The 25,780-nt window shown below is 37.5% G+C and overlaps 1 protein-coding gene across 1 annotated transcript; it reads left to right on the top strand.

Annotated features, from left to right (window-relative positions):
• The first annotated feature begins 7,387 nt into the window (after positions 1 to 7,387).
• LOC149835972 (uncharacterized) lies at positions 7,388 to 17,793 on the top strand. The gene is made up of 4 exons (XM_090009684.1): positions 7,388 to 7,837; positions 9,483 to 9,668; positions 14,924 to 14,977; positions 17,263 to 17,793. Exons 1-4 carry the CDS (start codon positions 7,388 to 7,390, stop codon positions 17,545 to 17,547), a joined length of 975 nt encoding a protein of 324 aa, XP_089865810.1. The 3' UTR covers positions 17,548 to 17,793.
• The last annotated feature ends 7,987 nt before the right edge of the window (positions 17,794 to 25,780 follow it).

Genomic DNA, 25,780 nt, shown 5'->3' with positions numbered 1-25,780 from the left:
TTTTATATTCTGATAAGAAAATTATTCATATTTTTACTAGCATCTACAATTAATCTCGATTCCAAGGGAACGTGCCATAGTGATGTTAATGATCAGCAAGCTCGTATTTGTTTGCCACCACAGTTCAGTTCATCAATATCATAGAATACTATAGTGTGTGTTCGGGTTCATATTTGTAGCTGCCATGATAAGCATGGTTATGGCAAACACATTGCTTGTATTCCTATAATGGTCCCTTGTAACCTGTCCATTTATACACTTTTAATTCTGCATCTGCAGTGCTAGCTGCAAGCAGCCATTGAAGAAGGAGATCCCGCCATGGTTGAAGGTAGATAGTGAAACTTGGGAAAGAAGTAATGGAAATGATGCACTTTCTCTTCTCGTTGTGCATGTATACATTGAATTTTAGTTGGAAAATCTGTGGGATTTGGCCCTTTTACTGAACAGCTTTCACCCACAAGATAAACACCAATAAATTAAAACTGCATCCGCTTTCACCCGTTTTTTATTGTTCATTACGCTTAGAGCCTCCGGTATCAGACAATTAATTCCTACTTGCTGCAGTGACTTTAAAATTATATTGCAAATCACTAGAATATGAGTTTTATTGGTATTTTAAATTATATATTTATTTATTTATTGGGGATTCTTTTGTTTAGTGTTCTCATATTTGACCATTTGTGATTGGATAATCAGTTGGTCTCAAACGCCACCATATTTTTCTTGGTTCAATGGCTCACTTAGGTATGTGTATTCACTTTATGCAGTCTTCTTTGTTAAAACTTAAAAGTGTAGGGAATGAATGTCTTTGGTTGCATTTTTCAATTTTTGTTGATCTACATGCTTGATCTAGGAGGGTTGTCATGAATAAATTACATGGTTGTTGCTAATTTGCTTGAGATTTTGATATTAAAAAGTGTGTATGTTATTAAACTTATCCTCCATTTAAGAATTTTGCTATGTTATATTCTAGGGTATTGTTATTATATGCTACATTTCGTTGTTAGTATTATTTTGTTAGTGGGGAAAATAATTGTCAGACTATAAAATTTGGTTGTGAAAAAAGGTCCTTCAATTATGCTTCACCGTTGATATAGTTTATTTTTATGCAGATAAACTGAACTTTTTTTATTCCTTAAGTGCTCTTGAGTCTTGACCATGAAATAATGGTTTAACATATATTTTGGATTGATATTTATAATTTTTTGAGCGGGTGTATTACCATTCTTTTAGTAATGGTGGCATATGCATAATGTTTCTTTTTTTAGTTTCCAGAAAAAATATTTTTTAGTATTATTTTTATGCTTTTAATTTATTTTTCATGTAGCATATTAAATATTCTTTTTATAATTATCACATCGAGGGATTTTTGTGCATGTTTAGAACATTATGCATTATATACATACACTAAAAAGTTTAAATAGAATAAGTCAGTGGTGCATCTCATGTGATTTGTATGCATGTTTAACGGTGCATTGATTTTTGTAAATTGGTTTTCAAGTTTTTATTTATTTTTTAGTGAATGATTTGATGTTTTATTGCATGATGGTGTTGTAATGAAGTCTTTAGTGTTTGTTCTTTATGGTGTTTGTTTTTTCATGTCAAATATTTTACAGAAAATTTGAAAATGTCATCACAAAAGGAAAAATATGCTACAAATGGAAAGCAAATAATGAGCCAAGATAAGAATTATGACAATAGTACTTCAAAAGATGGGATAAATGAAATAACCCAAACTCAAGTAGAGCAGGATGAGTATTTGGGGATTAAAGATGATGCAGAAGCTTCTACAAAAAGGAAAATAACGAAAACCTCATATGTATGGGATCACTTCGCAGAATTGGTGTGAAGAAGGTAAAGTATAAGTATTGCACTATTGTTTTATTGTTTAAGAAAAATGGATGTTTGATAACTATGTAGAGGTATTTTAAGAACGCATGTAGATGACATGTTGGCAAGAAAAAACAACCAAATTTGTCTTTTGGTAGATAGGGATTAGAAAAGTATTTATGATTTGTTTGTTACAAGTGAAAAGTTTGAGATGAAAGTTGCAAGAAAACTTATAGCATCGATGATTATGAAACATAAATATCCCTTTCGAATGGTAGAACATGGTGGGTTCAATAGAGAATTAAAATACTATAATATAAAGCCTGAGCACATATCTTCTGGTATAACGCCCCACCTCGACTCGATGATTTTTTTTTTTAAACATAACAAAAGACTTTCCAACAAATTAGACATTATCTCTAAACTCGGGCACATCACATAGTTAGAATCAAACAATAACAATCTAAATATCACAAAACTATTTCATTTACTTTATAAGTGAAATTTTAGAGTTTATACACAAACACAAAAAAAAAACAAAATAGTACAGTCCAATCCAACATACAGACCCGTGTATATCAACATTCGTCAGCCTATTCTCGTAGAGTAGAAACGTGAAAATAAATGAAGCATAAGACACATCATATCTCAACACAATTATGTAAACCCTTATTAGGTCTCAATAAATAAACAACACAACAGATAGTGATTATAATATAATCTACATAACTCTTACATCATCTTATGATGATGTAAGCATAAAAATTGTACACATACAATACATGCATACTTTGATGCGTACATAAGCAAATCATTCACATACATTCTCGTGCTTATATCAAACATACGATGCACACATATATTTATGTGTACATAATCATACAGTTTATGCATACTCTTATGCGTATATATAATTCAAACATATAATCGTATGTACTTGTATTCGCGCATACAATTATGCACATAGGTCATTCAAGCATACACTTACACTCACATGCAAATTCATACATATAGTTAGATCTATTTCATTTAAGTATGCAATTAAGCTCACACATACCTCATTCATACAATTATGCATGTAACATATTTAAACATACTCGTAAACAATTTAAATGCATACAATTGTGCAAACATGTCATGACTTATATCATGCATGAGTATTTTTTATTTCTTTTTGTTTAACTTTCTTTTCCAATTCATGATATTCTTGCAAACATCGAACCTTAAATTCTTCTTGTTAGTCTGAGGCACCACGCCCGATACACTATAGGTACTTAGCCCTCCCTAGGAGTATTCATTTAGACAATTTATATTTTTTACATTTTAATCTCTTAGAGAACAAGAGACTTGCACCAAAATAAGAGAAATGTCGTCACGTCATCCTACGAACTAGTAAACCGTAATGCACATTTATCGGCATACATTTGTAACTCTACCATTGTCATGTGTATTAAACTATAAAGTCTCATTAAACCATCATGGTTGGGAAAATGTTCACATTTGACCCGACAAGACTGCCTTAGTCCACATTCGGCATCTGGTATAGGCGACTTGTGAATGTTACCAAATCAATGAGATGTCACAAGTTCAAAACCCACAGGTGGTTTCTCTTGCTGCAAGGTCGAAGCCGAGTGCACTTGAGCATGCACCTTCTGATGTTGGGCCTGACAGTTGATCTGAGAGATGATAGGTGATCAAGTGGAGCAGCAGACTCAAAGTGTGAAAGCAAGTTGCGTCTGCCCTTCTTTCGCCACTTGGGGTTGAGCCATTAAATAGACAATGAGAGAAAATAAATAAATTTTTCTTCTTGAATGGTAATCATGCATTTATACATCGATTAAGAGGTCATGTTTTTTTCTTTTGAAAGGCAAGCTAGGGTTAGGGTTAAGCTGACCCCCCACCAGTTATTATTCAACGTACCGCTGGGGTTTTGAACCTGCAAAGTCCCACTACAGGAAGACGAAACATCCCATTACAAGGAGACGACAGCTCCTACCAACCACGCGGAGCCCCCATTGGTACAAGTCATATTTCTCTTATAGTAGAAAGCTCTCTGGTGGGCGAGAAGGGCAACCTCAGAATTTTATGCTATCAGACATGGTGACCATAGCTCGGCAGGACTTTCCAATATAACAGAACTTCCAACTCCCATATTTGTTAAAGCTTGGTTCTTAAAAAGAACATTTATGAAGTTGGAAACTTAAGGACTGCTTTAGTCTACATCCGACAAAACTATATTTTTTATGGGGTTGATGTAGACAGAGGTTCACATTTGACCCACTTGCTCGACCTCAATAGTATAAGTCAATGTCACCCCAACTTTCAGAACGCGCCAAATTAATGCAACTTTTCTTATCTTTTGAGAACTTTTTCTCAGCACGTCAATAGTTGCACTCGGGTCAATACCCATAAATTTCATGTTATTTAATCATGCACATCATGCATCACATATGCCAGACTTGCATATTAAGTCACATATAACATAAATTTAATACAACAGGCAATAAGTTAGGCCAACACTCATAAATTCATATCATTCATTCATGTACTTTATACATTACATCATATTTAATGCACATACATATTTTAACTTAAATGACATAAATTTTAATATACAAATAAATACTTGGATCAATACTCATCAAATTCATGCTATTCGATCACATACCTCACGCATAGATCATACTTGTAAGATTTAAATTATATGGCTCTCGTTGGAGCCTATGGTTTGAGGAAATAGATTATGAGTTGATAATTATAGTGTGTACTGTATTTTAAGGCGTGTAATGACATGCATATATATATATATATATATATATATATATATATATATATATATATATATATATATATATATATATATATATATATATATAATTGCTCTTGAAGAGCAAGGGATTGTTGAAAATCTAGTTAAGTGTGTAAAGCACACTACTCTAAGACCCAAAACATGCACACATAATTCTTGTATTTATAGGTAAGATGCTAGTTCGATTTAGACACCCAAGCATAATGAATGAGCTATAAATAACTAATAAGTTAAAAGACACGTGACTACCCTGAAGAGTTAGATGCTCATGTTGATAGTACCCTAGAGAGGTACTTGAAGTGTTGAGCCCTAGAATGCCTAAAGTATGGCAAGCATCCATGATGTAATGAATAAACCCTTTAATTTAATGAACACAATAACCCATTTAGTAAAATTTTTATCTTGGAGAGGGTAAACGTATAACCCTAAGTGATCTCGTTGTTACAAGTATAAAGTGAGAGTATTTTTGAATTGCGAGTCACTTGGTCTCTAGTCTTCGGAAAGTAGAAAATCGAGGCTATTAATATTGTCATGGGTGATAGATCATCAACTACTATAGTTAGTCTTGGATGCATTCTAATTTACGTTACACCTTAGCGAGGTTTATATTTCGGTCACTGACTTTCTGCTTTGGGTCAACTTTAGTTGGTCACCCAGGTAAAATATAATTTTTGAATAATATACCCCCAGGATGGTCTTGGTTGTCTGCGTCGGTCATCACCCACGTGCTCGAGTGGAATGTAACAAGTGACACAAAAACTTTTTTATTCACCCAAGTTGTACTAAAATTATGCCCGATCAATTCAAATAATTAAAGCATGTTTATGAGCATCAACTGAATATTATTGATTAGCATTCATAAGTTGCATAACATGTTGTATTGCTTTTAAATATTCCGAACCTTTCATATTTGGCATGCTTCATGGATATATGCATTAATGCAATATTCTATAATGAATCTGAATGAATACTTTAATGTTGTGTAATTCTCTATAATTTGGTGTATACCTACTAAGCTAGAGATAATTTGACCTCTTATACTTTCAGGTGATGAATGAAGTACTGAGCTGCGAATGGCGGATGTAAGACAAGGATTTGCAAACCAAAACTTCTAAGATTCACAGGACATACTTAAGATGTTTTTGTACTCATTTTATTCCTGAATAATTAGTTGTTCATTTTGACACATTAAAATCTTTTTGAATCAAATAACATTTGCCCTGATTTACATGTTATAAATTGTGAATGGTTTAATTAATGTTTTCTAAAATAGAACCTTTATAGTTGAACCTGGATCCAAGTCCTAAGGAAAAGTTAGATTCAATCTTACGTAGTTCCTATCATACACATAACCTGCCTAAAGCCTGTAACCCATATTATTTTAAAATTATGTTTTAGCTATGTATTAAAAAATATGTATTTTTGGGGTTAAGATCTTGGGGCGTTACAATTGGACTGAGAGAGAAAAGGAGTGATGCCATATTAGAGTTGCAACATGAAGAGGTTTTTCAAAATAACCCCAAAAGCAAACACAATACAATGCATGACCTTCACATACCTAAAATGCCCTTAGTTGCAACCCAAATTATAAGTTTGCCATCTTCCATAAAAACAAACTCCTTTTTGATAAATTTCACACATATCCCCGTATCAAAATTTTCATCAAACTTATCTTAAAAATACCGATCATGTCCCTTGCCCAAAAAACCATGATCTTTGTCCAGAATGATGACTATATTCTCAAATCCGAACGGTTCTGATTGGAACACATATATGATCATTTTACACTCGGATTTCATCGATGAACCCTTATTCATCAATATAAAGCATAAATCCCAATGCAAAAGTGCATAATTATTAAATAAATTATCTTTATAAATGGTCCAAAAATCTGGAGCGTTGCATACTCACTCAATATAAATTTGCCATATGGCTTTGTTAGGTGCTTATATGCAAATTACTCAAAAGGAAAAATGCGCCGGACAAAAGGAAATTGAATGAGAAAAATAAATTTCCTAAAAATAAATTGTCATCCCCTCTTGTGTATCCAAGAGTTTTAGAAAAAAAGAAAAAAGTCAAACCTCTTGAGGTGCAACTATTTTACTTTGAAAAATGTGTTTACAAAGAATGACCGAGTGAAGAAATGAATTCCCAATCTCATGTAAGCAACCAATTCATTAACACATTATTATATGTTAAGCAGCTTGGTTCATTTAATGAGCTAAACGATTTAAATACTGAGCTGTATCTCAAGCAGCTTGGTTCATTTAGTATAAACTCCATAATCATAAAAACGGATATGAACCTGTCAAGTACCCGACCCATATCCTACCCATTCGTCCGTTCTCCCCATTCCCCAAACATCAAACCCTAGCTGGCGTGACCCTTATCCTACCACCCATTTGGCCGCCATTCCCCATTCCCCAAAACCTCAAGTCCCCACAGAAGGGTATTTCCGGAGACCTAAAAAGAATTGTTTTGTATTCAAACAAAGAACACAGGCCCATTCCCATTTGATTTTTCTAGTCCCACAGTAAAGAAAAGTACAAAAGACGAAAGCCTAAAAGCCTGAAACGGAGAGCGACTACATTGGGCAACCCTCCCTCCCCGCCAAAGGAAACACAAAGTTTTGGACCCCAACGGAAAGAGCCCCTCACCAATCTCCGGCAACAACACCCCAAACCCTCTCCCAACGGGAGAGTCTCCCCCGAGACCATCCAAAACCAGAAACCCTCCAGCCGGGACGATATGCACGCGAAGTCCGACTCGGAGGTGACGAGCCTCGCCCCCTCGTCCCCGACTCGGTCGCCACCACGCCGTCCTCTATACTACGTCCAGAGCCCCTCCCAGCACGATGGCGAGAAGATGTCGTACCAGTCGAGCCCCGTGGGTTCGCCCCCGCACCCTCACTACGTCGTCCCGTCGCCGGTCCACCATTCCCGCGAATCGTCCACGAGCCGCTTCTCCGGTTCGCTGAAGAAGGACCACCACCACCCCCGCAGGAAGCCGTGGCAGCAGTACGCGCACGTCGACGACGACGACGACGGGGAGGACGAAGACGGCGATCGGCGGCGGTCCGGGATCCCGATGCGGTGCTACTTCCCCATCTTCGTCGTCTGCTTCGTCCTGCTCTTCTCCCTCTTCTCCCTCATCCTCTGGGGTGCTAGTCGTCCGTACAAGCCCGTCATCTCTATGAAGGTATTGAGTCTTGAGACATACAAAAAAAAAAGCAGAAAAGCTTCTATTTCTTGCTATATCTCTCGACGGTGGAATCCGCTAGCGGTTTGTACGGGGGATTTATAGGGTAGCCATGAACGTGACAACGTCGCTCACCACTTTTTTTTTCCTCTCTCGCTCTCGATGGAAGCCGCTGACGGTTTTTATGTGGAAGCCATGAACGTAACAACATTTCTTTTGTGTCTCTGTTTGTGAGCCGTTAGCGGTTTTGTCGAGTGGAGAATCAAGAAGACATGCTATCTCTCCTACCGGAGGGGCCACGCAGAACGACGGGATGCTTTCGAATATTAAACCCCCCAGCTTGGACGCCATTAAACCCGTCAGTTTTCTCCCTTTTTTTTTTACTATTAAGTGTTTTTTACGTACAAATCAATGTGGTTGCTGCGATTCGTGAATCGTGAGAGTGGTGCGCGATAATGAGGGGAGCAAGCCCACTTGCTCCCCCTCGCTATCTTGCACCACTCCCACTCACGGGTTCGAGTTTGAAAAGAATCCCCACGGTCATTGGATCAATGTAAAGCGGATAGGGTTTGGCCCAATCGATACTGACCCAATCTTAAAATGGATAAATGTTTGATTGAAATTATAAGTTAATTTAGGTAAATAGTAATAATAGCTATTCAAGTTATTATGTTATAGTTAATTTTTAAAAATTTTATATTATTAAATTTTTTATAAATAACTCAGGTTTATCAGGCCAGCTCTGTAGCTCGCTGGCCAGTCCCAGCCCAACCCACGTATATAACGGGCTGGGTTTCCGCCAATAGCCCAAACCCTCGGCTTGGACCATCGAGTTGCCGGGCCAGTTGCTCACCCCTACATAACGCCTTTTTGTTTGCACTGGTGGGGTGTTTTGGTCATATGGGTATCATCGTCGGCGACGGTGAGAGTAGATAATGCTTGAAAGCTTTCACCTACCAAATGCCATTACTAAGCTAGGTCAATCTTGCCCAGAATGACATTACGTGTTAAATTCCCACAACCAAAAGAAACCGTGGTAGTTTTTTAGGAAAATCTTGGGGTTTAGGGCGCGTTTGGAAGAGAGAAAAACTCTCATTAAAAAAAAAGTTTTGCCTAAGAGAGTTTTTGATACTAGAAAAAAGCTTTTCGCTTGTTTGTTTAGCATGAGAAAAATGAAGTAAAAAAATGTGAAAAAAATGAGAGAGAGAGAGAAGAGGAGGAGGAGGAGGAGGGTGATGGTGATGGTGGTGGTGAAATGGGTGGTGGAGAGTGTAAAAATAAAATTTTTCTTGATAAAAAACGTTCCTTCACCCATGTACATTTTAGAAAAAATGAATTGCTAAAAAGTCCATCTCTTTGAAAGGGTAGAAAAATCCTTAGAGTTTTTCCATTTTTGCATCACTTTTTCTGCATCTTTCTAACTTTCAAACGTACGTACTCTTAGCGTTTTGCTAAATTATCTCTTGAAATTTGAATATGAGCTGGCACACCGAGCCTAGTGTAGTTGTGGTTCCATGCCTTTTTGACTCTGCAGTGGGTTCAGTTAATATTGCGAGTTGTTATGGTTGTAATTTTCTATGTTTTTTAAGTCGTTAACTTCTGAGAGCATGAAAATTGTGAAAATAACGGGTTAAAAACCACGCAGTGCATCACGTTCTGGAGGTTCAACGTTCAGGCGGGGATGGACTCGACGGGCGTGCCGACGGACATGCTTACCATCAACTCCTCCGTGAAGCTCTCCTTCGGGAACCGAGCCACCTTCTTCGGCGTCCATGTCACCTCATCGCCCCTCCGGTTGTATTACATCACCCTCAACATCGCTTCGGGAGATGTACGGTCACAAACCCTACGTCTTTTTTTTTAATGTTTATTTAACTTTATTTTATATAATACGGGTGCTTACGTGACTTGAATCAGCTACTTTTTAATAAATGAAAAGAATAGCTTAAATTAATTTTGTAATATCATTTTAATGGGTTCTAAAAATAACTTAAACACCCGTCACGTTGTGATTGACATGTAATATTTTTTAATGATTTTTTGGCTGTTTCGGAACGATTCACTTGAGAATCGGTATCGAGGGCCATTCACTTTAATCGTTGGTCAAAGCGATACAGGTCCGATTGCTATGAACTATTTGCTTGGAGCCAAATGTTTCAAACATTTGTCTTATACTGTCCTGTAATGTGAAATATATATTTAAATTATTAATGTCCTCTAAAGGCTTAGATTAAACAAAAAGTACTTATAATTATGTTTTTTCCTGTTACATGGACACTTCTAGTCACTCAAAGTATCGGTGTCGACCACTGCTTGACACACCATTAACATGCTGTTTTTGAAGTACAAGTGTCCAGGAGTAATCTACATGGGGAGACAAAGCGTCCAATTTATAACATAATGGTTGAAACTTAGATACAAAGTGTCCGATTTATAACAATACCTTGGACACAAAATATCCAGTTTAGAACACTTTTAGGTGTGTCATTCATACCAAGTGTCCAACTTAAGACACTATTTAAGAGTTTTGGTGATGGAGTTTCTAGTGCCTTGAACATGAAGTATCTATTAGTGCCCGAAATTTAGAGGATGGTACATATCCAAGCTCAAGGATCTAGACGTCACCTCTAGAGCCCTATGAGGATTGACCAACACTTTATGAGTCACAGGTTGATGATGTGACTTCCTTAATTGAGAAAATGCTAATTGTTCAGAGTCTCAAAGGAGGAGCTAGACACATGGCATTACCAATAGGCAGATCAATTAGCGTAGGGGCCCACATGAGGGGGGCGTGAATCCAGGAGAGCCCTATGGGACATCCCCTTCTTCTCGAAGTTAATTAAGTTTTGTTAAATATTTTTAATTAAGAATTCTTAATTGTTAATTAGTGTGAAGTCCTTATTAGAGAAGAAGTCCTGTCAGAGGAAGGACTCTATAGTCCTTGTCCGGTCTTTACTTTTCAGTATGATTATTAATACCTTATGATAGGTAATTAAAGTAGGAACGCTATCCCAGGCCTCCTATCTATAAATAGGGGTTTGAAGTTTTCTTTTATGTCATGTTAAATTTAGGCAAAATTCAAGAGTTAAATGGAACTAGAACTCTAGTTAGATCTGTTATGAAATGTAAATATCGTAGGAGATCTGATTTAGTGATTTTGGGTACGAGTTAATTCAGAAAATACGTTTTTCAAATTAGACCAACCTTTATTTTTGGTCTTTTTCAATTGAATCAGAGTCGATCGGTCTATATATATAGAGGTTGACATCAATATGGATCTGGACCTAATCTAGGATCCATATTGACTAGTGCCCATGAATGGGTTGAAATCCAAATAGACTTGGATTTGGGTCGTGGTTGCAGCTCAGACTCATAATCCATTCATAACTTTTTAAAACAAAATGAATTTAAAACTTGAAGAATATATATATATATATATATATATATATATATATATATATATATATTAATAGTAGTCATGATAACCTTGAATGATCTAGAAGGGGTCATCACCCCCTAGAGGGCTTCCACACTATAAAGATAGAGGTCAAGCCTCTCTCTCTAAAAAAAAAACGTCAAGTAGCGAGAGAAAGAGAGGGAGGAAAAGAGGAAAAAGAAGAGAGAAAGAGAGAGAGGGAGAAGAAAAAGAGAGAAAGAGAGCGAAGGGTGTTACCTTGTCCACCTTCTTCTTTTTCTTCTTCTATTCTTTTGGCATATTTTTAGCAAAGTAAGGTATGAGTTTCTCTCTTTTTTCGATACAACGCTGGTTTAGCATATCTTAAAACATATGGGTTTAAGGGCTGATCATATGTGAAAATTTTTGTATGCATACCATGTATATTTTTTATGTTTTTTATGCTTAAAATTTATTTTCTGCATCCTTGAACATATATACAAATTTTTTCATGTATATACTATGTATTTTGGGTGTTCTTGATGCTTAAATATGATTTTCTGCATTTCTGAATATGTCTACAAATTTCTGCGTGTATATATTATGTACTTTTGGTGTTCTTGATGTTTAAAATTGATTATCAGCATCTCTGAACATGTTTGCAATTTTTTACATTTATGTACCATGTATTTTTTATGTTTTTAATGCTTAAAATTGATTTTTTGCATCTCTAAATATGTCTGCAAATTTTTGCATATGCATATTATGTATTTTCGGTGTTCTTGATGCTTAAAATTGATTTTTTGCATGTATACTGTGAATATTTTTATCGTTCTTGATGCCTAAATCCAAGTTTATGCATCCCTAATCATGTTTGAAAATTTTTGCATGAATACCATGAATATTTTTATCCTTCATGATGCTTAAATCCAAGTTTTTGCATCCCTAATCATATCTGAAAATTTTTGCATGCATATCATATATATTTTTATCATTCTTGATGCTTAAGTTTTAATTTTCTGCATCCTTGAATGTGTCTGTAAATTCCTACATATATATTTCATGTATTCTTGCTTTCTTGATTAGATTTACAGCACATGTAGTGTACACACATTTGTTGGCTGCATTCTTGATGTGATTCACAGGAGCATATATATATACATATATATGTTTTGTCCGCATTCTCGACAGGTTCGCAACATATATATATATATATATATATATATATATATATATATATATATATATATATATATATATATATATATATATATATATGTGTGTGTGTGTGTGTGTGTGTGTGTGTGTGTGTGTGCTGTCTGTCTTATGGACAGATTCGGAACAACATATACATATGCATATATGTTGTCATATGCTGTTTACACCTACTGCTCATGCATGTACTGTTTGCACATGATGTCTGCATATGCCGTATGCATGACTGTTCACGCATGTGCTGTTTGCACATGCTATTTGTATACGCCGTTTTGCATATGTTGTCTATGTTATACTGTTTGTATATGTTGTCTACATTATGCGGTTTGCATTACGCTGTTACGCTATGTTGTTTGCTTTATGATGTCTGCATTGCTTTATGATGTCTGCATTCTTAAGCAGATTTACAGCCTAACATATATATATATATATATATATATATATATATATATATATATATATATTTGTGCTGATTGCTTTTGAGCATATTCACATCATAAAATATATATATGCAGATTGCTTTTGAACGGATAACATAATATATATATGTTGTTTGCTTTTTTAACAGCTTTGCAGCAATATATATATTTATATGTAAATATGTTGTATGCGTTCAAACATGAAATTTTAATTAAGTATGTGTGTTTCATGTTCAGTGACAAATTTTGCAATGCTAATTTATTGTGGTAATGTCAGATCCATTAACGGACCATGAATATGTGTTGCTTACGAAATATTAAATTGTGATTTTTGTATTGCAAAATGATTTTGTTGGAAATTGGTTTTCCTGAATTAATTATACTGTTGAATTTGTTAGGGCAAAAGCTTAAATTTGTTATAGCATGTGGATTTGCATAAATGTTTTTGTGTAAAGAACTCTTAATTAGTTAAGATGGTGAAAGAGTGGAAACCTTGGATGGCGGTCATGGGGACTCTGAGGATACTAAACTTCGTGTGAATTTGTTGTTTTCAAGAACTCAATGTGTGGTTCATGTTTTCAGTCATGGTTGTAGGAAACTTTCAGTCACTTTGCTTGGGGGTGTTGTTGACTTAGCTGTAGTTATTGGTATACAAAAAAAATAACGTCAATAAATGTTGATTTCCTTGATGTCTTGGCATTAGGTGATGATTCTTAATATTTTGATTGATGATGATAATTCCTGATATCGGTCGATGAACAAGTGTAGAACCCAGTAATTAAAATACAAATTGTATGTTAAGCTACGACTAAGAACTGTCTTGAACCTTGAGAACTTTGTCCATTTTGAGTATCCGCGGGTTTATAAAAAAGTAAAAATTAAATTTGTGTGCATTAAATAGGGACATGCATAAAAAAACAATTCTGATAATTTAACTTAAAAAGTTATTCATGCATGTTGCATTGATTCATGCATCTCTAAATATTGAGCATTAATTTCATGCATCCCTAAATGTTTGATTTAGCATAAAATTATTGAGTGCTTGCTTGAACTGCTAGATGGTCTCTTAAACCTACTTTCACCGCGTGTAATCGCTGTTTAGGGGTTAAGTTAAAATAACGCCTGCTGACGTAGGGCATCATCGATCGTCGGGACGTCACTCGACATCGTCAACTCCTATAAAGTTTTTTACAGCCCAGATCAAGGAGACTAATAAAAAGACTCGGACTCCGAGTCAAATTCTCACTCAGGCTCTAACTACACGTCCTCAACCCAACCACAATTAGTTAATAACCGAAAAGCCTGTAGAGTCTAGATCGTAGGCTGTAGGTTGTAGTCGGTAGGCTTTAGGCTCTATTTTTTACCAAAACAACCCTCGTGTCTATTCTCATACGTCTCAGTTTTCTATGGAATCAATCTCATTGCACTAGAAATATCAACATGCAGACAACTCGGGACTTGGGATGTAACCGATTTGAGTGTGCTCTTGTCTGACTTGGGGAACTAGAGGTTTGACTTGCTGCTTAGTTAAAGGGGCGCATTGTGCAATAAAATCAAGACAATATTTTAATGGGGGGAGGGGGATTCGAGATGCGAGGCTATAATGGTAAAAAAAAACTTTGGGGGTGTACTGTTGATGTGACGATAATGTAAACCACGCAGGCCCAACACCTTTTTATCACATAAGGCTGCCTTGAGATTCCACGGTATGAAGGGGTAGGGGCCGTAAATTACATTATTTCAAAGTTGGGGGGCATAGGATTGGAAGGAACTCTAAACCCAATTTACCCAAACACTTCAACTATTTATTTTATAATGGTATGTTATATAAGATAGAGTCACTAGAATATATAAGAACTAATACGTGAATCATGATTTTCAACAGTAATAAAATAGCATAAAATAAATCACGCACAAGTTTGTTCTGATGATATGTTACCTGTGATTCATCTTAAACTTGTGCTTGATTTATTTTATTTTATTTTCTTACTATTGAAAATTTAGAGGGTCTAGTACGAGAACTTCGGTTCTTGCCCATTTTCTAAAAATATTTTTCAGGTAATAAGGCTCTATGATGATGGGACTGATTGGTTGGAGGACTCGAGGTTTATGGTATGGTGGCTCGGGTTTTGATGTGCACGGGATTGGCTAGAGTTGATTTTGAAATTATTTGAAACTTTATTGACAATATTTGATTAAGTAAATGAAATTTCATATTATGGTTTAAATTGATTCTATGTTTGAAATGTTGATGCATTGTGAATATTAAATCTGTAATGTGCCCCTAGTCCTTGGAAGGTTTTCTATAATTGTTTAAAAAAAAATCTGCATTTTTCGAGAGTGAGTTTGGGGTCGTTACAACTCGAGAGAGATTATTTGGGAAAATCAAGAGTTGTATAATGTATCGTAGGGTTATGTTTCACACAATGATTTGGGACTTTAGGCAGACCAGGATATTGCATGAGTCACGAACCTTAGAGTCTGGTATAGTTCCTCAATCTGACTCTCCGGCTAGCTATCGGTGGATCATCATAGTCTTACCAACATCGTAGAATTGTGGTTTTCTACACGGATTGCTATGCCCATAGTAGAGTATTTTCAGTATAGCCAATCTAGAAAAATAGTTAACATTAAGTGCTAACTTATGAGTTTTAAGAAGGTTAATGAGGGATTAAAGGAGACAATCAACGTTATGTGATGAAAAATTAAACTAAGATTAGGGGCTTAAAGCTGACTACTGTTGTAAGCCAAAGTTTAAGTTGCTTATAAATATTTTTTACTGGTAATTACAACTGTAGTTTTCAAGAGATTGACCAGTGATTGATCGACATAGCTCTTCATAGGTGGCTAGATGGATATTTATTTTATTGAACTCTTGGTATCTATGAATGATGTAGCTTGCGAGGACTTTTGATTCTGTTATTATAATATTTTATTTGAATTTTTTTTGCCATGTTCTAGTGTACTTATTTTGTATTCTTCTCTCTGAAAAGTAATATCTCTCTTTCTCTCTCTCTCTCTCTCTATATATAGTTAGTTAGTTAGTAATGAGCCCGTGCTAAATAGGTTTTTCAGGCTTTTTTAATTTTATTTTTAAATTCTGACCATATAGATGTGATCTATGTACTTGATTTTATAGGGATCAGCTCTTGAAGTGTTCGATTCCAACACGGGGTGGGTTTTTATAAGGTTTGAAAAATCAACGGTCCAAAATCTTTGTAAATTTTCGAGGCTCCAAACATCATTTTTTTTCGTCGAAAACACATGATCCAGGTGTGGATTCTTAGTAAATTGACCATGCCCAACACATTTATAGGGTCGGAACCATGTAAAAAACACCGGAGAAGCCGAAAACCCATTTAGCACATTTCATTTATCACAGACCCATTATTACTCTGTATATATACCCTATATATATATCCAACTGTAGTTTTTTTAACTCATTTTGTCCGTCACTTCGTACCATGTCTATTTGTGTCCAAGTAACAGGTTTTTTTCAACCATTTAGAACGTGTGGGAGATAAAACTGTTAGGAATTACTATTATATAAAAAAATTCAAAAGATGTGCTTACTAAAAATACACCTTTTAACAGCTTCTTCTCATACCGAGTGTCAGCACTTTTCACTTCACATGTCAGGCCATCTGTAGCCACTCATTTCTTACTTTCTGCTTCATGATTCACTTCTTGCGTCCAATTTTTGCTCTGGCAACAATGTTATGAACTGATTATGGTGAGTGCGATTTAAGTACAGTACGAATATGACTAACTGGACTGAACTGAACAATGGCGACTCTACTGAGTCGGCTCATTCTTGGCTTGTTAACAATCAGCCTTTGTTCGATTGTTTTGCCAATATGGTCCTCAAAGCAGTGCCTTCACTTGGCAAAGTCTAAGCTTGAATATGACCTTAGTGATTTGGCTCCTAGAATGAGGTCTGATTAGGGAAGTGTTTGCTGGGTTTTACTTGGTTGGGTCTAAGGAAGCCTCTCTCCGTTGTAGCTAAACTTCAGCTGCACCTGGCAAGAGTTGGCATCTATATCTAGCAACAACCTTGAAAGAAATGGACTGAACAACTTAACCCTAAGGTCAGTGTCCACCACTTCCAAGTGTGACTTACCTAGCCCTAATGCTGCAGTAAAGCTCAATTCATCCCTACAATTGTTTTTGTTTCCTTCCTAAGCTTCGTTTCAAGTTAATGAAATTCTTGATCAAGTCATTCTTTAAACTTAGGATCACCTGAGTTCCATGGTCCATATCATTAGGCCACCCAATATGTTCAGTATCATCTTGCAAACGTGATTCTTCTAGGTCACATAGAAATGCTTCAGGGGTGCTTAATACAAATGAAGATTTCATGATGACTTTGTAGTTGCTTCTTGTGTTTTTGGGGGCAGATTGGAGAATTTTACCAGTCTAGGAAGAGCAGTCGCTTGATCTCCACTGTGGTACAAGGTACAGAGGTCCCACTTTATGGGGCGGGCTCCACTCTCAACAGCAACCCCACATCAGACAACTCTATTGTGCCCCTGAACCTAACCTTCATGACAAGGTCAAGGGCTTACGTGCTGGGAAAGCTTGTGAAGACCAAGTTCCATAGAAACATCACGTGCTCCATTGAGCTCAATCAGAAGAACCTGGGAAAGCCTGTAGATCTGAAGAACTCTTGTACTTACACCTGAAAAAGAGGTTTCTACTTTACCAAAAAGCAAAGCTTAAGGAGGCCCCTTGCTTGCAGAGGGCTGTACTCTAGGCTCACATGTCATGTACCCCTCAGCATTGGCGCTTCTTGTCTCTTTCTCATCTTTTCAAAGGGATAGATGAGCTTTGGAGGATATAGTCTGTCTCATGATTATTTGTCATGATATGTTAACTAAGAGTTTCAAGAGAGCGTTTGAAGTGCATGTTTGAATGGAACACTAGTCGGACAGATGGTAGAACCACCATGTCTTTGGTGCATCAAAATAGTGAAAGTGGCAAAGTAAACTCAGTCATACAAACTGAAAAAGGCTTTGAAAAATGAGTTTGATGGAATTTTGACAAATGCTGCATTGAGTTTGACACGTTTGTTTTCCTTGATATTTTTGTTTTGAGTTTTTTGCAAATTGGTCCCTGCCTTATCGTGTTGTTCTGCAAAAACGTCCCTGCCTTATACATACCTTTTCTGCCATTATGGTAAACTGGTCCTTCTATTAGATGGACGTTAGTCTAACCATGGACAAACATTGACCATGGTCAGTTGGCAATAAAAGATGACCATTATACCCCCATTAACTACAATGAATTTCCAACCCCCTTAATTAAAAACGAGATGTTGGGTTTTGCAAAGCTACTCTTCCAGAATTGCCGTACAGACAGATTCATGCTACATGACCTTCAAGATGGTGAAGTTAAAAAGTAAGAGCGAGAGCATTAAGCACATCACCACAAATAGGAATGATCTATCCTTAATAGAGTTTAATAGAGTGCCATGTTAAGAGGTTGTCTCTTTATAAAAAGTGATCCAATAGTGGAAAGTACTTTGTCAAAATGTCAACTTATTATTCATCATTACGTTGTACATTATTATTCACGAACTTCCTTAGTCGTGAAAGGAAAGTTTCCGTTCAAAAATTACTTTTTTTTTTTCAAAAACTCTTGATTGCCAATAAAATAAATAAAAATTCTTGTGGTGGTGTTTTACTTGCTTTTTCAGGTAGAAACCGTAGGTGAGAAACTGCTTGCTTGTATACTAGAAAATTTCTAGGAAAATCACTTGAGAATATAGAAACCCTTGTTGGAAAATCGTATGTCACTTAGCATTTAAGAAAAGTTTAACTTCCAACAAACTAGGTTTACACTTTGATTGAGATTTTGCTTGCTTTGTTTGTGCTCTTTCTTTATTTATCATCAATCTCTTAGGATTTTGATTGTAGAGCATCTTGTTTTCTCTGTGAATTTTTTAAAACCCTATCCATGTCCCATTATTTGAATCTTCATACAACCCACACTGTACTTGTACTAGGTATATAAGTCTGGTTTATTGGTAATGGACCAAGTTGGTCAGTCACTCACACTTACAACATACATAAGTCTAGTTATATTCAAACGAGAGCCTTAAGCCAGTAGAACCCAAGAAGTGACTTCACTCAATTCATAGAGCATTTAAGGAAACCTCGGAAGTTTGTTTTAAAAATCTAGCCTTGTTTGCAAGGTGAATTATTTGGACTCTTGTTTTTGTTAGAGACCCAAATCGTTGGTTAAGGATTCAAAGAAAGATTCTCAAACATATCTACCTAAGAATACTAGGCATTAAAAGATGAATTTGAATCTGAGTCATTCATAACAAAAATACAAATGAGAGACTAGTAGATCAACCCAAACTGGACCCATCACAAGGCTGCAATTAGATGCCATAGGAAAAAAGACCCAAGATCCAATAGATTACCCAAATAATCAGGGGGTACCAGAGACCATCTCAGTCAATTCAAAATCTAGATCAGTTGGAATGAATAGAGACAGATCCTAAAGATGATGAGGATGAGATCCAGCAGTGCCCTCTCAAAAAGGAAAGACAATACCTATCAAGAATTGGAGGATAAAAATACTGCTTTAAGAGAAATGCTTCAAAGGATCAAACATGAATTTATAGAGAATGCAAACAAGTTCAAAGCTCTATAACACAAGCAACATAGGCAGGTCCATTAGAAAGTCTTAGTTTACCAAATATGGTCAGTTCAAGTCAAGCAGGAGAGTGCAGTCTCAAGTTCATACCCAACTCCCTCAAACTCAATCTAATGAGTACAAGGACCAGGACCAAGTTTTGGAAGAGGAATTGATAAACATCAATCGTCAGGTTTGAAGTGTGAAGGGCAAAAAAAGGCCCTATGAGATCCAAGATTTTATTCTAGGCCAAAGTAATGGGCCTTTAGGAATCACTCCAAGAAAGTTTGTCAAGTTTAGTTGAGTTGAGAACCCAAAAGTCCACATTGTGTTATTCCTAGACATATGTGAGGATTGTCAATATAGTGATCGAGCCTTGATCAGATGGTTCTCCAGGAGCCTAGAAGGAGATGCCTTGGCACTGTTTTCAACCTTGGGCATCCATCAAATAAGAGAATTCAAAACCTCGAAGAAGAGAAAAGATGAAGAATGACTTCATCAACCAACAAAGAGAAGTCTATCATCGTATATAGGACCCAATATGTGAGTCTCATGCACTCACCATTATCATGAATAACTTCAGTCAACCTCTCGAAGGCCTCTTGGTCACCCAGAAGTATGAGTCATTTGTTGAGCTCATCGAAGTAGCATCCTGGATGGAGTCTAACCTAAAGAGAGGTATAAACGAAAGGTTGATAGTCAAGGCTAACAGTGGAGGCAAAGACTATCGATTCAGAAGGATTGATTTAAATAATCAAGTCAACTTAGTCAATCCCAAAGGGTCCAGCAAAGGGAACAATCAATCCGGTTCATCACAAAACCAAGCTCAGCAGAAGCAGTCATAGAGTCAGCCGATGCAGTAAGGTGGTCAAAAGCAAGGGAAGCCAACTTGGAACCTGAATTGGACTCGAAAAAGGAGGTTCACCAGGTTCTGCCAGTCATTAACAGAAATACTTGACACCCTTCTCCAATTAGGCATGGTCGAGTTGCCAGAAGTACCAAACCCTCCTCTAGTAAAGGGTAAGAACCCAACTAAGTTTTGCAAGTATCATAGGACAATCAGCCATGACACTGAGCAGTACATTATCCTAAGTCACATCATCCAGGACTATCTGGATAAAGGTGAGCTCGAGCTCACTACAGGAGACAAGTCAGTGGAAAATAATGATCTAGGCGACCTGTTCCTAGGCAACAAGCAGTCAAATAGCATCAAAATCTTCAAGGACATGAATGTGGTGAGGCAAGAGGTTCTCCATCCAAATGGTCACTCAAATATGGTAGTCATACCACCTATATATGTGGAGCCCCAACTCAAGCAGGAGCTCCAAAGTGGGCCAAGATCTCGATCACCACAGTGGGGTCTAGACCAAAAGAATTTCTAGTTAGTTGGCTAGAAAAAGTCAATGTCATTTACCTTGACCAATCAATTGGGGGAAATCTCTAAGACCCCAAGCCAAGAAAGTCGTCGTTATTCAATCAAAAGTCATTGGTTGTCATCTCCTTGTTGTCCAATCATGCTCTGACTATAAGGGTGGGTCATATCACACGATTTGAATGTGTCTACCAACTAGATCACCTTCAAAAGGGTGTTCCTCTCCTCCCTCACCAGATGGGATCAAAAGCTCGACCCACCTCCAAAGAAGAGGTGTTAGCAGCTCCAGCTGGACAAGATCTTGGCAAGAAAGGTCAATATGATATTAAGAGTCTCCTAGAAAAGTTGTCTGCCAACATATCAATTTTGGAGTTGATTAGAATCTTAGTAGAACACCATGTGGCAGTGGAAGAGATCCTGAACAAAGTTACTGTTCCATAAACCACTGAACCATCCAGTCTAGCGGCATTGGTGTCATAGATCATGACCCAAATGCCCATCTCGTTCTCAGAAGATAATGCTCCTAGACCATTGTTCTCCCAGACTAAGGTGCTCCACATTACAATGTAGATCAAGGGTTTCTTAGTGCCCAATTGTTTTATGGATGGTAGAGGAGGCATGAACATTTGTTCTCTCATTACAACCAAAAAGCTGATAAAATCTAGAGATAGAATTGATGTGTATATTGCTTGAGATTCATTGGTGTAAGCAAAACCCACCATTCGACTGAGGTGAATGAGATAATTGAGAATATTAAAAAACTCTGTTGACATCAAGAAGAAGCTGGATAGAAAGATATATTGTGACTATTGATAGCCTAAATGAACTCAAGAAGACACTAGAGAACATTCATTGATTTCTGTGGAATCCTAGACTTGGGTATGAAGCATTCATTTCACCGCTCAATGACGATTGAGTTCGCTTGAAAAAAGACTTGGAAGACTACCATAAGATATGTTCGATAAAAGAATCCATAGTAGAGGATGTCACACATGAGACTTCTCATGTACACGAAGAAAATTCAGTTGTTAATCCTATACGTGAGTCTTTCACATCACAATAAGTCAAAAATTTACTACATGAAAGAGAAGCAACTAGCAGGGAAGATGAAATTGAAGATGAAAACACAAAAAGCGGTTGCATGTTATGACAAATCAGATGATTCATACAAGAAAGATGCACAAAACCTGAGTGCTACAGATCAGATTGTGTAGATGTAATGAAGTATATGCGGAAAGTGAAGTATTTCTTGTTTTCTCATTTCTTCTACTATTTCCTTCTTTTTCAAGTGTATGCTACTTTGTGTATCTTCTCCATTAGAAGGTGAGCTGAAGCTTCACCCAACTGCAATTGGTGCAGACACAGTTGTCTCGAATCAGTCCTTTCAGAGCAATGGTTTGGTGCAGCCACCTATGTTTGAATATGCTGCAGAAAGCTTGATAATGCAGTAGAAAAATTTTCCTGCTCGTGATGAACAGAAAATGTCATGTGTCATGAGTAGCTGCACATCAGATGAGCATTCTTGTGCTAACAGCATGAAAACTCAATTTTTGGAAACATGGGTTATGTCAAAGTGAAGTCTTCGGCTCAGGATGGAGGTGTGCAGAAACAAATACACTTGTTGATGAGGATGAATGGTTACTACAGAAATGTAGTGCTAATGGGATACTAGCCCCAGCTCAACGCTTTGTCGCTGCTGAATTCTTGTTGTGGCGTAGCGTACCTTGTTATTGCGCACTCTGCTGGAACAGATCGATTATGATGGCTTACCCTCGACAGGCTGAATTACTGGTGCTTATGACTATTGAGTTGCAGCAAGGTTACAATTCTAGCTACAGAATTATTCAAATCAGAAGATTGGCTCTAGAGAGAAAGGGCATGGTGTCTGGGTGCAGCAAACCAAATCGAACAGTTATCGAGACTAGCCGCCATTCTCATTCTACTGCCAATGCAACGAGGGTTTCTGTCTTTCGTTGTGGCTGAGAGTGGTATTGATGCCGAGGGGTAGCGGTGATCGCAACCAAGAGGCATTTCCTGGGTTGTCTGCTGCTGTTAAATGCTGGGTGACAGAGAGAGGTCACTTGCAGCTAAGATTGTTAACGTTCTGCACCAACACATTGCCACTGTTATACGTTGCAGTGTGCAACCAATTCTTGAGCAGTATGGAAAAATTGAGGAATTGCATTTTATTCAACATCACTGCTCGAAATGGCAACACAATAATCCATGATCTCTAGTCGTGGCAAATTGAGTTGGCACCACTGTTGCTGAGCACTACCAGGTGCAGACAAGTGCTGCTGCTAGGTTGACCTTTGACAACAAGAGAAACTGGATCATTTGATAGTACGCGTGATGATGCAGAATACCTTGAACCACCGAAACAGGAGGCGAGTCGAGGTAGAGTAGAACAGAGCAGGGACACTCCTGTTCCTTACCCAACTGCTAGTAGCCAAGCACTATCTCAAACGGGTGCTTCCAAAAGGACAAATAGCCTTAAAAGCCGACCTGCTATAAATGTAGTGAAAGAGGGCAGAACTGTGACTGCTTCTGTTCATGTCTTCCCTATGATGAGTCAGGTGGTAATAGGGATGCTGACAGAGACTACAGCAGCACCACTTGTGTTGCTGTGTGCCTAAGGAAGAATCTCAATGGCAAAGGATACACCGACAGACCTTGCTCTCAAGTACACAAGCTAATGCACAATGCGCTAAGCGCATGAGCAGTTTCGGGCACAAATGCTTAGTGTCCACATTGAGTTACACTGAGTGTGGAATATGTTGAGAGGGTATCGCCAATCATGATGCTCTACGACCCATGTGCAAGTGTGAAGCTGCAGTAGTTGTCACTGCTGTTATGGAAATTTCACACAAAGGATGGACTGAACCTGGTAGTGCTCAGCAACAGTTGTAGAAATAGAAATGATTACAAATGAGTGTTTAGCATTGGATGACATTTCTAAGCTAATGTCAAAATACTACACTGTTGAAGCCAAATTCAGATGCAGTCATGTTCACACATACAGACTTGTGTTACCGAAACTGATTGCAGACAACACACTTCACCATTACAAAACTTTCATACCCCAAATAAGCTTAGACCAATTCTGTGTTATCAAAGTGCAACTGCCAAGAACACACGCGTCGACTGAAGCGGTGAAGGGGCTTAAGTCGATCTCCTCTACTGTTGTTCAGATTTTACTTCACCAAAGCTTGAGAATAGAAGCTGATGACTGTGAGATGCGAATCCTTTGCTACCTTGTTGCGTGCATATAGTGGGAATCATTTTCTATGTCGCTGGATTTTTCATGCCGCTTGGCTTGTTCAAAATGTAGGCTACACGGGGTAATGATGATATGGATATCTCAACTCCACCCTTGCTATTTATATGGAGATGCGTTGTGAATTGCAACAACCATGACCAAGACCAACGGGGGCTCTGCGTGGTTGGTAGGAGCTGTCAGTGCACGTCTCCTTGTAGTGGGACGTTGCAGTTTCAAAACCCAGTTGTACGTTGAGTAATAACTGGTGGGGGTCTGCCAAACCGCAACTTGCCTTTCAAAAAAACAACAACCATGTCTAAGCTAAGTGCTGAAGTATGATGAAAAGGCAGCTTTCTCCCAGCAGCTAGCAAGTGCAAGCATTATTCAGATTCAGCTGCATGGGTGGAAGATATGGAAACCTCCTTGGTTGTTTTGGGAGGGTCCCTTATGAGCCCACAACCGTTGCCTCGAGGGCAAGGCAAATTTTAGGGGACTGAGAATGTTACATTCACTTTTTTCTAACCATCATTGTTGGCCAAATATTAGTGTTACATGGATTTCCACACTGGCCCGTCTAGCAAATGCGTGTGCGCAAGCAAGTCTTAGGAAAATAAACAAGAGAATGAGAGAAAATACTTTGGCTACTGGAGAGCCCTATCTCCTTGTTCATGGTGGAAATCCAGCCGAATGTCCACGTACGAGCACCTCAGAGAGAAATCCAACAGAGTTTCTCTACTCTGGTTGGAGTTTACTTCGCCTAGCTAGAAAGATGATTTCTAGCCTAGGGAAGTATCCTTGATGATTTTCCAAGCCTGGCAAACAAGCCAGGTGGGAAAATCCCAGGGGAAAGTGTAGACATCTAAAATTCTTTTAGGTTCCCAACCAATAGTTTGTTGGCCTCAGCACAGTCATATTGATGACTCATTAGAACTGGGATGCTTGTTCACAATTGAATATTATGTCACTCGCGCTGAGTGTATGAAATATTCAGGGAAGGAGGGAATACATTTTTGCTACAAGAAAAGGAGCCCAAAATAAAACTCTTTGGAAAATACTTAGAAATATCCAGAAATTCAAAGGATTTTATAAGAAATCCAAGTGCTTCAGGTATTTTCAAATAAATATTGATTTTACCTATATTTTGACCCATAACATAACATCCTCAAATAATTTTACCAAGAAACTGAAGGCTTTTTGCTTTCTAACAAGACAAAAACCATGTAAATCCGACATTGAAAAACAAAATGCTTTTCTTTGAAAGATCTTGTTTGAAAAGTATGCCCCACTTTAACTGCATTTTTAACCTCCAAAACTTTCTAATTTGGTTGTGTACTTGAAAGACTGAATGTACAGGAGGAGTTAGCTTCCAAACACACTAAACCACACATCAAATGGATACCTAGATTAAGGATATATCCTCAAATTTTGAAGCGTGTCTAGCAACTAGGGGTTGTTGTCCTCAACCCAAGGGTTGGCGATTGGTGCCAACATGGGTTAGTGCCAATTCCCATGAAGAAGCCTTAGGGGAGTGGAGGGGCTGTAAATAGAGTCCGGATCGGGTGCAACCACATGCACAAATTTTGTGCATTAAGCACCTTATTGCTCTCCATCAGGCCTTGGGGATCAGGTGCTTAATGCACAA

Source organism: Nuphar pumila, chromosome 6 (genome assembly GCF_984573655.1).
Source record: "Nuphar pumila chromosome 6, dmNupPumi1.hap1.1, whole genome shotgun sequence".
NCBI classification, from domain to species: Eukaryota; Viridiplantae; Streptophyta; class Magnoliopsida; order Nymphaeales; family Nymphaeaceae; genus Nuphar; species Nuphar pumila.
This window is presented reverse-complemented; position numbering and strand designations above follow the sequence as displayed.

What these genes read in the sequence shown, in the direction of transcription:
- LOC149835972 (XM_090009684.1), top strand. Translation starts at nt 7,388, where the DNA reads ATGCACGCGAAGTCCGACTCGGAGGTGACGAGCCTCGCCCCCTCGTCC. An exon ending in AGCCCGTCATCTCTATGAAG is followed by an intron (nt 7,838 to 9,482) that starts GTATTGAGTCTT and finishes AAAACCACGCAG; the next exon opens with TGCATCACGTTCTGGAGGTT. An exon ending in TGGAGGACTCGAGGTTTATG is followed by an intron (nt 14,978 to 17,262) that starts GTATGGTGGCTC and finishes TTTTGGGGGCAG; the next exon opens with ATTGGAGAATTTTACCAGTC.